Raw genomic sequence first — 13516 nt, 5'->3', positions numbered from 1 at the left:
TTTGAAAGCCACAGACCCTGCAGAACTCTGTCCTTGATCACTGAGGGTGTGAACAGGGTGGCCATGAACACCCACTTATCACTGATAACAGGGACCCCAGCACGCCTCGGTAGAAGCAGTCACTACTCTAAATGACATGAAATAATTGCGAATCGACTTGTTTTTACTAATCAGTTGCAGTGACAATTCTTTCATTGTTTTATATTCTTTGGTTAATTATTTATTTAGAGTTTTATTATACATATGATACAACAAGAAAAAATAACTCCCATCAATTATATCATATTTTTAAACTGGTAAAAACAAAATATAATTTCAAAGGGTTATTATGAGAGGTGAACATAATAATACTCTTCACTCATTAAATAAAACACAGAAGTGGTATTTTAATGTCAATATAATTAAGAATCAAACTGAAGAAGCTGTTCATAAACATGAAGAATAAAGAAGAAAAATTTGATCACTGGCTAACTGAAATAAACCTAGAAATACAGGCTAGAACGCATGGCTTTATAGAAATTAACATGTACTCTTAACTGCCTCATTTGCTATATAAGTGGCTTATAGCTTCCCACAAAACATATTACCTTTTTTTCAAAGGTGCGTTTTAAGTGACTTCTCTCCATTTGAAACTTATTTTCTTGGTCCTGTGAATAATACATATTTATCTTTATTATACTTAAAATCTCTTCTAGGGTCAATAAAATTAGTAATCTAATGAAACAAGTCAATCTCTTTGATGACAAACTTATTTGAGTTTTGCCAGTAAGTGAGCCCTGCCTGTCCAGTTTTCTACAGCACAGAGACATGAATAGCTTTCTGCTGGAGGCCATAAAATGTCCATTAACTGAAGATGCTACTACTCTCAAAAGCACTTACGTGACAGTGAGAGAGACACTTTCTGACCCTCAGAGTTAGGAGACCACTTAGAAATGATCGGATGAATCAATATGAAAATAATGTGTTATATCACATATCAGGGTTTGGTACTGTTTGACCAAAGGAGAAAAAGAGCGGGTCTAAAATTCACGGGCCGTCTGGTGTCGGGACGCCTCGCTCCCACTGCAGGTGGCCCCGGCTCCGTCTCTGGTCAGGGAGCTAGGACCCTGCATCCACTGGGTGCAGCCAACACCAGACAGATGTATGAACAAGAGGAGTGAAAGAGAAAAAGGAAGAGAGAGCAGCTATCAGGAATGGCAGGCAGTAATTTAAAGAGGACATTATTCTAAAATAATAGTATATTTAAATAAGGTTTATTTTTCAAACTAATCTCATAAGAGTAGATTGTCCAAATTAAAATTGCTCTCGTCACATTAGCATTTACTTTGGTAAAAATAAATAAGATGAGAAATGATAAGTGCAATAAAACAACCAGAAATGGTTACCTGCATTTCTGAGCTTTTTAACTGACACTCACTTATACATATACACCCAGAAAAGGACAGTGACTGTTAGCCATTGTTCTGTTTAAAAGCACAGGACTCACCTTGAGCTGCTGCTTTCTCTGAAGTTCTGATTCCTGTAATTGTTGCTTTAATTGACAGATGTTCTGTTCTAGCTCTTTAATCATACCAGATGCCTAAAATAATAAAAAAATGAAATTTTGATTTTTATATCATCCTACAAACTTCCAGTTGAATAAATTTACCCTTTTTCTTCTTGAAGTTTCAATTAGAATTAAAATTGTCTATAAATATGAATTTTACAAAAATTTAAGTTAAAAAATCCTTAAAGTGAAAATATAAATTCATAGTATTTAAAGTTATGAAAATACTGATATAAAAAGAATAAGTAAACAGAAAACTTTTTAAATGTTCATTTAAAAACCAAATCCACTGGAATAGTTATCAGGTTGGTACAAAAGTAATTGCAGTTTTTGCATTGGTGTAATTTGACATTTGATATTGGAACACATTCTAAATAAATGTGATGGTTATGTTATATACATCATTTTAATGCACATTTTTCATTTTATGTTTTTTTTTTTGCTAATGACTTATTACTTGCTGTTTATTTTATATTTATTTTAAACTACAGAAAAGATGTTAGACATAAAGCAAATTCGAGTGGTTTTCTTATTTGAGTTCAAAATGAGTTATAAAACAGCCGGGACAACTTGCACCGACAGCAGCACGTGTGTCCCAGGAGCTGCTAGAAGCCCTGCGGTGCAGCGGCGGCTCAGGAAATCTTACGAAGGAGACAGAGTCTTGAAGATTAAAGAGCCGGTCGTCGGACGCTGACGACAACAATCGAGGGCCATCATCGAAGCTGACCCTCTTACTACTACATGAGAAGTTGCCAAAGAATTCAAGGTCCATCATTCTATGGTCATTGGCATTTGAAACAAACTGGAAAGGTGGAAAAGCTCGGTAAGTGGGTCCCTCGTGAGCTGACCACAAGTCAAAACAGTCATTGTTTTGAAGTGTCGTCTCTTATTCTATGCAACAATAACGAACCATTTCTCAGTCAGATTGTGATGTGTGATTAAAAGTGGATTTTAATACAACTGGCGATGACCAGCTCAGTGGTTGGACAGAGAAGAAGCTCCAAAGCACTTCCCACAGCCAAACTTGCACTAAAAAACAGTCATGTTTGGTGGTCTGCTGCCAGTTTGATACACTACAGCTTCCTGAATCCCCGCGCAACATTACATCTGAGAAATATGCTCAGAAAATTGATGAGATGCACCAAAAACTGCAACGCCTGCAGCCAGCATTGGTCAGAAAGGGCCCAATTCTCCATGACAACGCCTGACTGCACATCACACAACCACTGCTTCAAAAGTTGAAAGAATTGGGCTACGAAGCGTTACCTCATCTGCCATTTTCACCTCACCTCTCGCCAACCAACTACCACTTCTTCAAGCATCTTTACAACTTTCTGCAGGGAAAATGCTTCCACAACAGCAGGAGGCAGACAATCTTTCTAGAGTTCATCAAATCCCAAAGCGCTGCTTTTTATGCTTTGATTTTAAAGCTTTTATGCTTTCAGAGACTTTAAGCACTGATTTTAATAAGAGTAAACAAACTTATTTCTCATTGGGAAAATGTGTTGATTGTAGTGGTTCCTAGGCTTCCCTGGTGGCTCAGAGGTTAAAGCGTCTGTCTGCAATGCGGGAGACCTGGGTTCGATCCCTGGGTCGGAAAGATCCCCTGGAGAAGGAAATGGCAACCCACTCCAGTATGCTTGCCTGGAGAATCCCATGGATGGAGGAGCCTCGTGGGCTACAGTCCATGGGGTCGCAAAGCGTCGGACACGACTGAGCGACTTCACTTCACTTTTTGGTTCCTATTTTGATCAATAAAGATGCGTTTGAGTCTCGTTATAATGATTTAAAATTCAGTCTGAAACCATGATTATGTTTGCACCAACCTAATAATTCTTGAAATATCAAGTAATTGACCACTTAAGCACCGCAGCTATCGGATTTTCTCTTCATAAAGTTTCAATTATCTGACACAAAAGGGGGTGGGTGCCCTAAGGGAGTCTGTAGGTTCATATACATGTGAGGGCAAGAAAACTAATGTATAACCAAGATCACAAAATATTAATAATAATATTAATTGCTATTGTTATATTCAAAATATTAACTCTATACATTATTAACACTATTACTGATTAACTCTTAACATAACAATGTATAGAGTTATTTGAGTTACTCAAATAATAATGTACAGAGTTACTCAAAAATGTTATTAAAACAACTGAACTCTAGTAATTAGTTTAATTAAAAGGGTTGATTTACAGAAGATTTTAATGTATTAAGGATTTGCGTTGTGCTATACATTAGACATTCAGCATTAAATTAAGCAAAGGAGACTCCTTTACATGCTACACAGTGAGCTTCCACAGGGCACTTCCGGTTCTGTGCTGAGTGAAGGGAATAATGACTCTGGCTGGCTATAGCTCCAGTTCCTACAATACCTTAGCGGCAGAAAGAGCATGTTCCTTTTTCAGAAGGTTGACATCAGCATCATGCTTGGTTTGTAATAGTTTCAGGTTTTGCTCATAATCACTGACGAGATGGTCTTTCTCTTTATGCAGTGTGTTGCGCCTAAAAGCAACCAGAGAATAAAATACACTTCCAATGTATTTATCATCAACCTCGAAAATGGAATTTTTTTGCCAGTCAAATCCAAATGCATTATCTTTCAATACATCAAATAAGTAAGCACATTTTTATCAAGTGTTTTTAAACAGTATGCTTCTTACATTCAATGGTACTTAAAAATTTTAACAAACAGCAGCATTTAAACTGGAAAGCTCCCAAGGTTAAATGCACAAGTTTTTAATTTTACCAGATAACTTACAGAGTTAATGTCAGTTTTTTTAGCCACACCTGAGAGTTGTCTGACCTCAGACAATACCTTGCCTTTACTTCTTGTAATTCATTACATGTTATCTGGTAACATCTCTCCAGTTCCAGTTTTTCTTGAATTAATTTCTGTTTCTGTAAATTACTGTTCTCGGCTTCTCCAGTCAGCTGCTGGACACGGGACTCCAGTTCTTTGATCATCTGGTTCTAAAAGAATAGTTCATTGTTAAGAAAGCCTCTGACTTTATAACAATATTACAATTCTGCATCATTAAGTAACCTGAAGAAAAATGCAAGGGATTAGCGATAAGAATCTAAAAAAAAAAGTACCATAAACCATACTAATAAAAACCAAACCAACCTCTAAATTAACTGTCTTTTATTTAAAAAAAAAAAAAAAAAAGGAGTGCTTTCTACCATGAAAGACAGGCTAACGTGTTTGTACACTTTTAACCTCTCATTCATTCAATGAGCGGGTATTTGTTCACTGAAACAGCACCATTCTGATCCGGGGATATAAGCTTAAGTGCATGCATGCTAAGTCGCTTCACTCATATCCAACTATTTGGAACGCTATGGACCATAGCCCGCCAGGCTCCTCTGTCCATGGGATTCTCTAGCCAAGATTACTGGAGTGGATTGCCATTTCCTTCTCCAGGGGATCTTTCAGACTCAGGGATTCAACCCACATCTCTTACATCTACCGCATTGGCAAGAAGGCTCTTTACCACGAGCGTGACCCAGAAGGCCACTATTTACATTAGCACCCTCCCAAAAAAGTATGATAAAATATGTACAAGAGCTACATGTGGTAAATTACAAACCTCTGATGAAAGAATGAGAAAAATCAAAGAACTAAATAAATGGAGAGATAGCCCATGTTCATGGATAGGAAGACTCAGTAATTCAACGTTGGTTATTCCCAACTTGATCTACAGATTTAATGCAACACTAATTAAAATCCCAGAAAATTATTTTATGGATATGAATAAACTGCTCTTAAAGTTTACATGGAGAGACAAAAGGCACAAAATACCCAATGCAAAATTGAAAGAGAAGAACAAAGTTGGAAGACTGACACTGCCTACTTCAAGACTTACTATAAGACACAGTAATCAAAGCACTGCGGCCTGTCAAAGGAAAAGACAACCAGATCAATGGAACAGAACAGAGAGGCCAGAAAGAGCCCCCCATAAACACAGCCTGACTTGTGACAAAGAAACAAAAGCAGTACAACAGAGCAAAGACAGCATCTTCAACCAACGGCACTGGGACAACCGGACAACAAACGCAATAAAAGGGGTCTAGCACAGATCTTACACACTAACTCAGAGATCACAGACCTCAATGGAACAACCGGACAACCAACGCAAAAAGAGGGGTCTAGCACAGATCTTACACACTAACTCAAAAGACATCATGGACCTCAATGCAAAATGCAAAACCTCGAAAATCCTAGGAAATAACATAGGGAAAGCCTAAATTATCTTAAGTTGGCAAGGACTTTTTAGATACAATATCCATGGCACAATGCATTAAAGAAATAGTTGACAAACTGGACTTTATTAAGATTAAAATTATCTATTCCACAAAAGACAGTATGTATTAAGAGAATCAGAACATAAGCCACAGATGGGGAAAAATACTTGCAAAAGACACATCTGATGAAGGACTGTTATCCAAAATATACAAAGAACTCTTACAATTCAACAATAATAAAATAAAAACCTATTTAAAAATGGGTTAAAGACTTAGACACCCTACCAAAGAAGATATACAGCTGATGAATAAGCGTAGGAGAGGATGTCCTATCACACGTCACCATATATCATGGAAATGCAGATTAAACAGCAAGGAGACTGCACCCATCAGAACCCTGACAACAAATGCTGATGAGGGGTTGGAGCAACAGGAACTCTCACTAACTACCGGCAGGAATGCAAAGTAGCACATCCAGCCTGGAAGGCAGTTTGGCAGGTTCTTAGAAAACACACTCTTCATACAATCCAGGAATCATGCTGCTTGGTATTTGCCCAAATGAGTTAAAAATTTGTGTCCAGATGAAAACCCGCACACAGAGGTTTACAGCAGCTTTGTACTCACAACTGGCAAACAGCAATGCAGACGCCCTTCAGGAGGTGGATGGATAAACTGCAATGCGTGTGAGGACGGGACAGTGCTCAGCACTACGGGGAAATGAGCTCTCAGACCACGAAGAGGCACAGAGGAGACCTACAGGCATCTTAATAAGCAGAAGAAACCAACTGGAAACGTCTACATACTGTACGACTCCAATGACATGGTTTTCTGGAGACAAGTGCCAGGGGTTGGGTGAGGGGAAGGATGAGTAGGTGGAGACGGGGGATCTTTAGGGCAGTGGAAATACTACGCCCAATACCATAACGTTAGGTCAGTCTGTGGCATTATGCACTTGCCCAAGTCCACAGAACATACAACACTGAGACTCAACTCTGATGTAAGAGATGGACTCTGGGAGGTGGCGCGCTCTGGTGGGGGTGTCCGTGGTGGTGGGCTCTGCCTGTCAGCAGAAGGGACAGGGCTTATGGGAACCTAGCTTCCCCCTCATTTCTGCTGTGAATAAAATAGCTCTAAAAAACCAAGTCTACAGAAAACAGGCCCTAGTTCTCTAGTTCCCTGGCAAACTAGGGAAAACAGTTCCCTTTACCACATGATTCGACTCATTTTCTCAGGCTCAAACTGATTTCGGAAATAAATTTTCTGTATAATGTCCATCCTAATTCCAACATACAAAGATCAAATGTCAAAGACTTACTTACGCTGAGAGTCTCTTAGCAATTAATTCAAATAATCTATATGTTTAGCACAGGAGATAGATAATAAATAAATAGACCAAAATGGGCCAAAACAATCTGGTTGGCCCTGTCTGTGAAGGCCGGCACAAGGTCAGAGAGCCTCGGGGCTGTGCCAAACAGAACAGTCGCCAAGGGGAGACAAGCACTGGAAGCGACGAGAGGATTCAGGGTGGAGAAACAGGATGGCAGTCAGTCCAACTGGAAAGACCAGGAAAGAGGGATGAAAGAAACGCAGAAGGAACGGAGCAAAAAATAAGCAGGTTTAACACGAAGACAGGATGGTTCTGACACGAAGCCCCACACACTGAGTGCCTGGGTAACACCTGGCTGGTGAAGCTTGCTTGGTTTCTGGCGCGAGGGCGCTATTAAAGACGTCACCACTGTACGGCCAGGTGTCACACGAACTGCAAACGTGCCTTCTGTTCTAAGAGCTGCGTTTACCGAACAGATGCTTCTACATACGCGGGCACAGACTCCCTGATTCAAGCAGCGAAATGTATGATCACAGTTACTCAGTTGCTATTTGTATTTACTATATTTATTTTTAAAAGCACTTTCTTAACAATTAGACAAAATAAAGCAAACATAAAGCATCAATAAACAAAAACAAAGTTAAAACTTACGTCAGGGGAACCCCTACAGACATATTTGAAATACCTTAACAACATTTGGCCAAAAATAATCTTTTTTTTTAAATGAATACAGAGACCTGAGGGGACACAGAACAGTGGAAACTCAAAACGGGGCCACAAGTCACACAGATACAAAGAGGCTGACGCCGGGTCATATTCTTCAGGCTGTAACAAACAGGCTGGAAGGGGATTCCAGGCTTTTTAACTACAGAGTCAGAGACGAACAGACAGATTACCTTGGGCACAAAGAATAGCTGCCCACACTGCGGCCTCAGAGGGGGCGCTCGGAATACGTGGTTGGAGTTTGTGAACGGACATGGCTTGTAGACAGAAGTTACGATGGGCATTAGGTTAGCAAGTCAAGGTCTCGGTCGCGGGGAAGCAAGACAACCGGCACAGGTGGGACACGGAACAAGAGGTCAACGGCGGGGGCCGTGACCAGCAGGCCGCCGGGAGGACCCGGAATGGGGCAACAATGGCCTGAGCCTGATTGGTAGCTGTGGAAACAGAAGGGGGCGGAGCAGCTCCCAGCAAACTCCCAGAGGAGCAAACAGTGTGACTGCGAAAACACCGAATGCAGGAAATGAGAAGCAGCCAAAAGCATCAATCCTTCAGGTCCAAAGTCGAATACTCCAGGAGAAGTGGAAAATTGGGAATTTAGAGGAAGGTTGTGAAAGGGTATTATTTTGTGAGGAAATACAGACATTATTTTCAGCAAGTACTAGGAAATTATAAAATATCTGATGGACTTTCAGTTAAATAACCGATAGAATAAGAAATGTTAGAATTTTACATACAAACTGTGTGAAATCCTCTAGGAGTCAAAAATTAGAAAGGATGAGTAATCAGCAACTACTTATACAGTCCAAAGTTCAACTCCTATGGCAAAAGGAGCAACATATTTTATTTCATAAAATTCTTCTTGAAATATATATACAAGATGCACAAATCTTAAACACATATTTTGATAGTTTGTTACTTGAAAATAGCCATGAACCAGGCCTGCTGATGTCTTAGTCACTAAGTCACGCCCAACCCTTGTGCCCCTATGGATTATAGCCAGGTCTGTGGGATCTCCCAGGCAAGAGCAGTAGAGTGGCTTGCCATTTCCTTCTCCAGGGGATCTTCTGCACCCACGGATCAAACCTGTGTCTCCTGTACTGCAGGCGGATTCTTCTCCACTGAGCCACCCGGGAAGCCACGCCACAAGCCAGTGCAAGATAAAAGCACGGGGACGGCTCAGATGCCTTACTGCTCATGTCCACAAAGAGGTAACCACTATTCTGATGTCTATCACCAAAAAAACTTTGTCCTTTGCTGAACTTTCTGTAAATACATTCAGGGAGTATGCACGCTTCCAGGTCAGGCATATCACGCTGTGAGAGTTGTCTTCCCTGACATCGGGCATAGCAGTATTTTCATGCTATATTCAGTATTCCGTTGTGGACTACACCTAAAATAATTTATCCATTTTATCGACTGATTGGTTGTTTTTGGTGTTCAGTTGTTAATAATAATGCTGCTATGAACGTTTTCACACATGTTTTATGGTGCACATATTCACCCATTTCTTCTGGTTGGACATTCTGTAATGAAATGCTGAGTCATAAGTGATTTGAAAACTATGACCAGGCAAAAACTTGAAAGTGAATGTTTGTAACAGCAAACGTGTATAGCTGCCAAAAGCAGATGCGACCAAGATGTCCTTCGATAGATACGTGGATAAACAATGCTAATCCATATAATTGAATATTATTCAGTAATAAAAAGAAATGAGCTATAAAGCCATAAAAAGACATGAAGAAACCATGTATGTATAATTTTTAATGAAAGGAGCCAGTCTGAAAAGGCTACATACTGTATGATTCCAATTATATGATATTCTGGAAAAGAAACTATGCAAAAAACGATGTTTTACAGTCAAGGTGATCGGTGGCTGCCAGAGATCCAGGGGAGAGGGACAAGGGGGGAACAGGGTGAAGCATGTGTGAGTTCAAAACAGTGAAAACGCTACGCATGAAACCATAAAGGCATGTGTGGCTAGATGCATTTGTCAAAACCCACCGAATTTTAAAGCACAAAGGGTGAGCTGTATGCAAACTTAAAAAAATAATTTAGTAGTTCGGGGATCCCAGGAACAAATACAGGCTGTGAAAAGAGAATCTCGTTATATCACAAATATGTAAAAACCTCACTGAAGGGGGCAGGAAAGGTGAGGACCCGAGCGAGTCTGGAACTCGCGGCACCCGAGACCAGAGGCAACCAGAGCCGTGCGTGCACCCGTCCTGGTCGGCAGGCTCGGTCCTGCGGGCACACGGACTAACAGCCTGATGCCCCGTTCCGGTCGGCAGGCTCGGCCCTGCGGGGACATGGATTAACAGCCCTGATCACATCCATGCCTGTGGACTGAGACTGAACACCCAGAAAGGGAACGGACGAGGGTGGAGGCCACGCTCCCACCACCAGGCTGGGAATTTACAGACAAGTGGAGAAGGCCAGACTAACCCACGTGGCAAAGGGTTAGAGCTACGGACACCAGTAAGAGAGTATGTTTAGCCTAACACAGATGCAGTTGGTTATATATACTAAGGTTCATCGATGTGCCTAGACACACAGGCTTGTATACACACAAACACTCTGTCTGGTGAGAGGACAGAAAAGAAAACAACACCCCCGCAGTCACGAGCACCCCCTGAAAGCAGACCCCAGTTTCTAACACCATTCTCCACGTCCTCCACATTGCAGGGGAGGCCAGAGGGGCCCTGGGGCCTCCTGGAGAATCTCCCAATGGCTGAAGCTAGAGCAACTTAGGTGACAAAATGAAGGAATACGGGATTATAACCCAGAACATAAATAATATCCACACTGATAAAAGTAAGTTGTTCAATAAATTAACAAACGAGGGAGACGAGACAGACTTTCCTGTAGAGAAACTCCCAATAATTCACAGATTCCCCTCCCTTGAGTACAGGGAGTACACCCCGCACCCCTCATGCATGGGCTCCTCATGGAACTGTCTTCCCAAGAGCAGTGTAGGAAGGCCGGAGGACGCCATCACAGGGCGAACCCAGCACACACCGCGGCCAGGTGGCCAGGGGAGAACCCAGCACACACCGCGGCCAGGTGGCCAGGGGAGAACCCAGCACACACCGCGGCCAGGTGGCCAGGGGAGAACCCAGCACATACCAGCGGCCAGGTGGCCAGGGGAGAACGCAAGCACACATCACGGCCAGGCGGCCAGGGGAGAACCCAGCACACACCTGTGGCCAGGGGAGAACCCAGCACACATCCGCAGCCAGGCAGCCAGGAGAGAGCCCAACACACCCTGCAGCCAGGTGACCAGGGCTAGCGATGGGGAGAGCCCAGCACACACCCTCAGCCAGGTACCAGGGGAGAGCCCGACACACACTGCAGCCAGGCAGCCAGGGCTAGCATCCACGGGGAGAGCCCAACACACACCCACAGCCAGGCGACCAACACACACCGCAGCCAGGCGGCCAGGGCTAGTGACAGGGAGAGCCCAATACACCTGCAGCCAGGCGACCAGGGGAGAACCCAGCACACACCACTGCAGCCAGGCAACCAGGGCTAGTGACGGGGAGAACCCAGCACACGCCTGCAGCGAGGTGACCAACACACCCCGCAGCCAGGCAGCCAGGGCTAGCGACAAGGAGAGCCCAACACACCCACAGCCAGGCGGCCAGAGGAGAACCCAGCACGCACCCGCAGCCAGGCGGCCAGGGCTACCGTTCACGGGGTGGCCACAGGTAGCGTGTGCCCCTGATGTGATACGGAGAGCAGCAGCCTACTTCCATGACCTACTGCGTCAGCCCGTAACCCCATCTTATCATGAGAAGAACAGGAGGCGGGGCGCCCTGCAGTATTCCTGACGAGGCCTCCCGCAGCTGCCGAGACCATGAGACAGAAGGGGCGTCTGAGACGCTGTCACAGCCCAGAGGAGCCTACGGAGGAAACAGAACGTGGCGTCGGGGTGAGATCCTGGAAAAGAAGGACACTAGGGACAGTGAAGGAAAACGGAAGCAACGATGGACTCTGGTTTATTACGGCGTCCTGCTGATCGGCTGACTGTAACAGGTGCAGCAGAATGACGTAAGATGCTACAGAGCAGGAGCTGGGTGTGGGCACGTGGGAATTCTACCACCCTCTCAAACTTCCTGTGCACCTAAAACCCTCTAAAACATAAAATCTATTTGTTTAAACGGCAATCCTATTCAAAACAATCAACTGATGCTATTCAGGATATTCTTCTTTAACACTGTGATGCTGGAAGAGAAACACGGATGGCAACGATCAAACGATGGATCCCAGCCGCGCTGGAGAGTGGCGACCTGCCCCGATTCACACCCGCAGCTGGCAGTGCTGGGTGACTGTAAGTGGTTCACACAGAGCTTCACGTGCCTAAGGCCTCTGATACTCTCCAACGCGATTCAGGTCCATGAATAGAACCTGGAGTGTCATGGCTTTGAATGGAAAAACACAGCTCATCTTCTCTCCAGTCCCCTGACTGGCCTTCAGCACTTCCCTTCTGCTATGAGTACAGTCAGCCACCAATGAAGTATCAGCAATGCCTGCGAACAACAGAAGTCACAGATAGTTTATAGACCCTTATAGTGCGGCATCGTCTCTAATGTCGTTGCAGTCAGTTCCGTCGCTCAGTCGTGTCTGACTCTTTGCGACCCCATGGACTGCAGCACGCCAGGCTTCCCTGTCCATTGCCAGCTCCCGGAGTTCATTCAAACCCATGTCCATTGAGTCAGTGATGCCATCCAACCATCTCATTCTCTGTCGTCCCCTTCTCCTCCTGCCCTCAATCTTTCCCAGCATCCCGGTCTTTTCCAAGGAGTCAGTTCTTTGCATCAGGTGACCAAAGTATTGGAGTTTCAGCTTCAGCATCAGTCCTTCCAGTGAATATTCAGCACTGACTTCCTTTACGATGGACTGGTTTGATCTCCTTGCAGTCCAAGGGACTCTCAAGAGTCTTCTCCAACAACACAGTTCAAAAGCATCAATTCTTCAGTGCTCAGCTTTCTAATATTGTTTACCCTCATCATTATTCGTAAGTTACAACACTTATTAGCCCCACTGTGCAATCATCATATTTATTGCATTCATTTGGAAGCATATGTATTACTTTATCATGACTCTGATTTATTAATATTTTGATGCCTATAACTATAATTTCTTTGTCATCTTATATAATTTTATTAAATTGTCAAATACTATTCTGAGAGGGATGCATAAACTTCACAAGATTGCCAGTGGCATCCGTGCTTAAGAGAGGGGCAAAGAATACCGCTAAGAAAGCCTAAAATCTCAATAAAACCACTCACAGACTCTGTGCGTCTAAACCCCTGATATGAAGCGAGCCCTACACTTTACAGCGGTCACCTCCCCAAGCATCCAAGAACACTGCTATCATTTTCATATTTATAAGTTCTAACACATCGCTCTAAAAATCCAGTGTCTCCATGTTTAATTGTTAGTTTCACACAAGGAGACTCCTGCCAATACCAAAAGACATAGGTCTAATCATCTGTACAAATGCTTGCTTACAAAAAAATGGAACAGGGCAAAAAAAAGACCCAATTAAAAAAAGAAGAGAGCTTGAAAGAAGAAAACACAGGAACTAATTCTCAGTGACAGCCTCGTCTTTCATCTTAAGCCGTGCCTTGAACTCTTCCTTGTTTAATTATTAAATCAGGAGTGGCTCAGCA

At 43.1% G+C, this 13516-nt stretch overlaps 1 protein-coding gene across 12 annotated transcripts in view; it reads right to left on the bottom strand.

The window, feature by feature from the left end:
- CEP112 (centrosomal protein 112) overlaps positions 1-13516 on the bottom strand; it is a 326687-nt gene that overhangs the window by 231310 nt on the left and 81861 nt on the right. For 10 of the 12 annotated variants that reach the window (XM_025279329.3, XM_025279335.3, XM_025279324.3 and 7 more), the window contains 4 exons: positions 4356-4522; positions 3925-4054; positions 1487-1579; positions 588-647 (listed from right to left, as the gene is read on the bottom strand). In XM_025279329.3, the coding sequence (XP_025135114.3) occupies positions 588-647; positions 1487-1579; positions 3925-4054; positions 4356-4522 (450 nt within the window). The remainder of the gene's footprint in view (positions 1-587; positions 648-1486; positions 1580-3924; positions 4055-4355; positions 4523-13516) is intronic. The other 2 variants (XM_025279326.3, XM_025279327.3) reach the window with 2 other exon arrangements.

Source organism: Bubalus bubalis, chromosome 3 (assembly GCF_019923935.1).
Source record: "Bubalus bubalis isolate 160015118507 breed Murrah chromosome 3, NDDB_SH_1, whole genome shotgun sequence".
Classification (NCBI taxonomy): domain Eukaryota; kingdom Metazoa; phylum Chordata; class Mammalia; order Artiodactyla; family Bovidae; genus Bubalus; species Bubalus bubalis.
The sequence above is the reverse complement of the archived record's forward strand: the minus strand, read 5'-3'. Positions and strand labels throughout refer to the sequence as shown.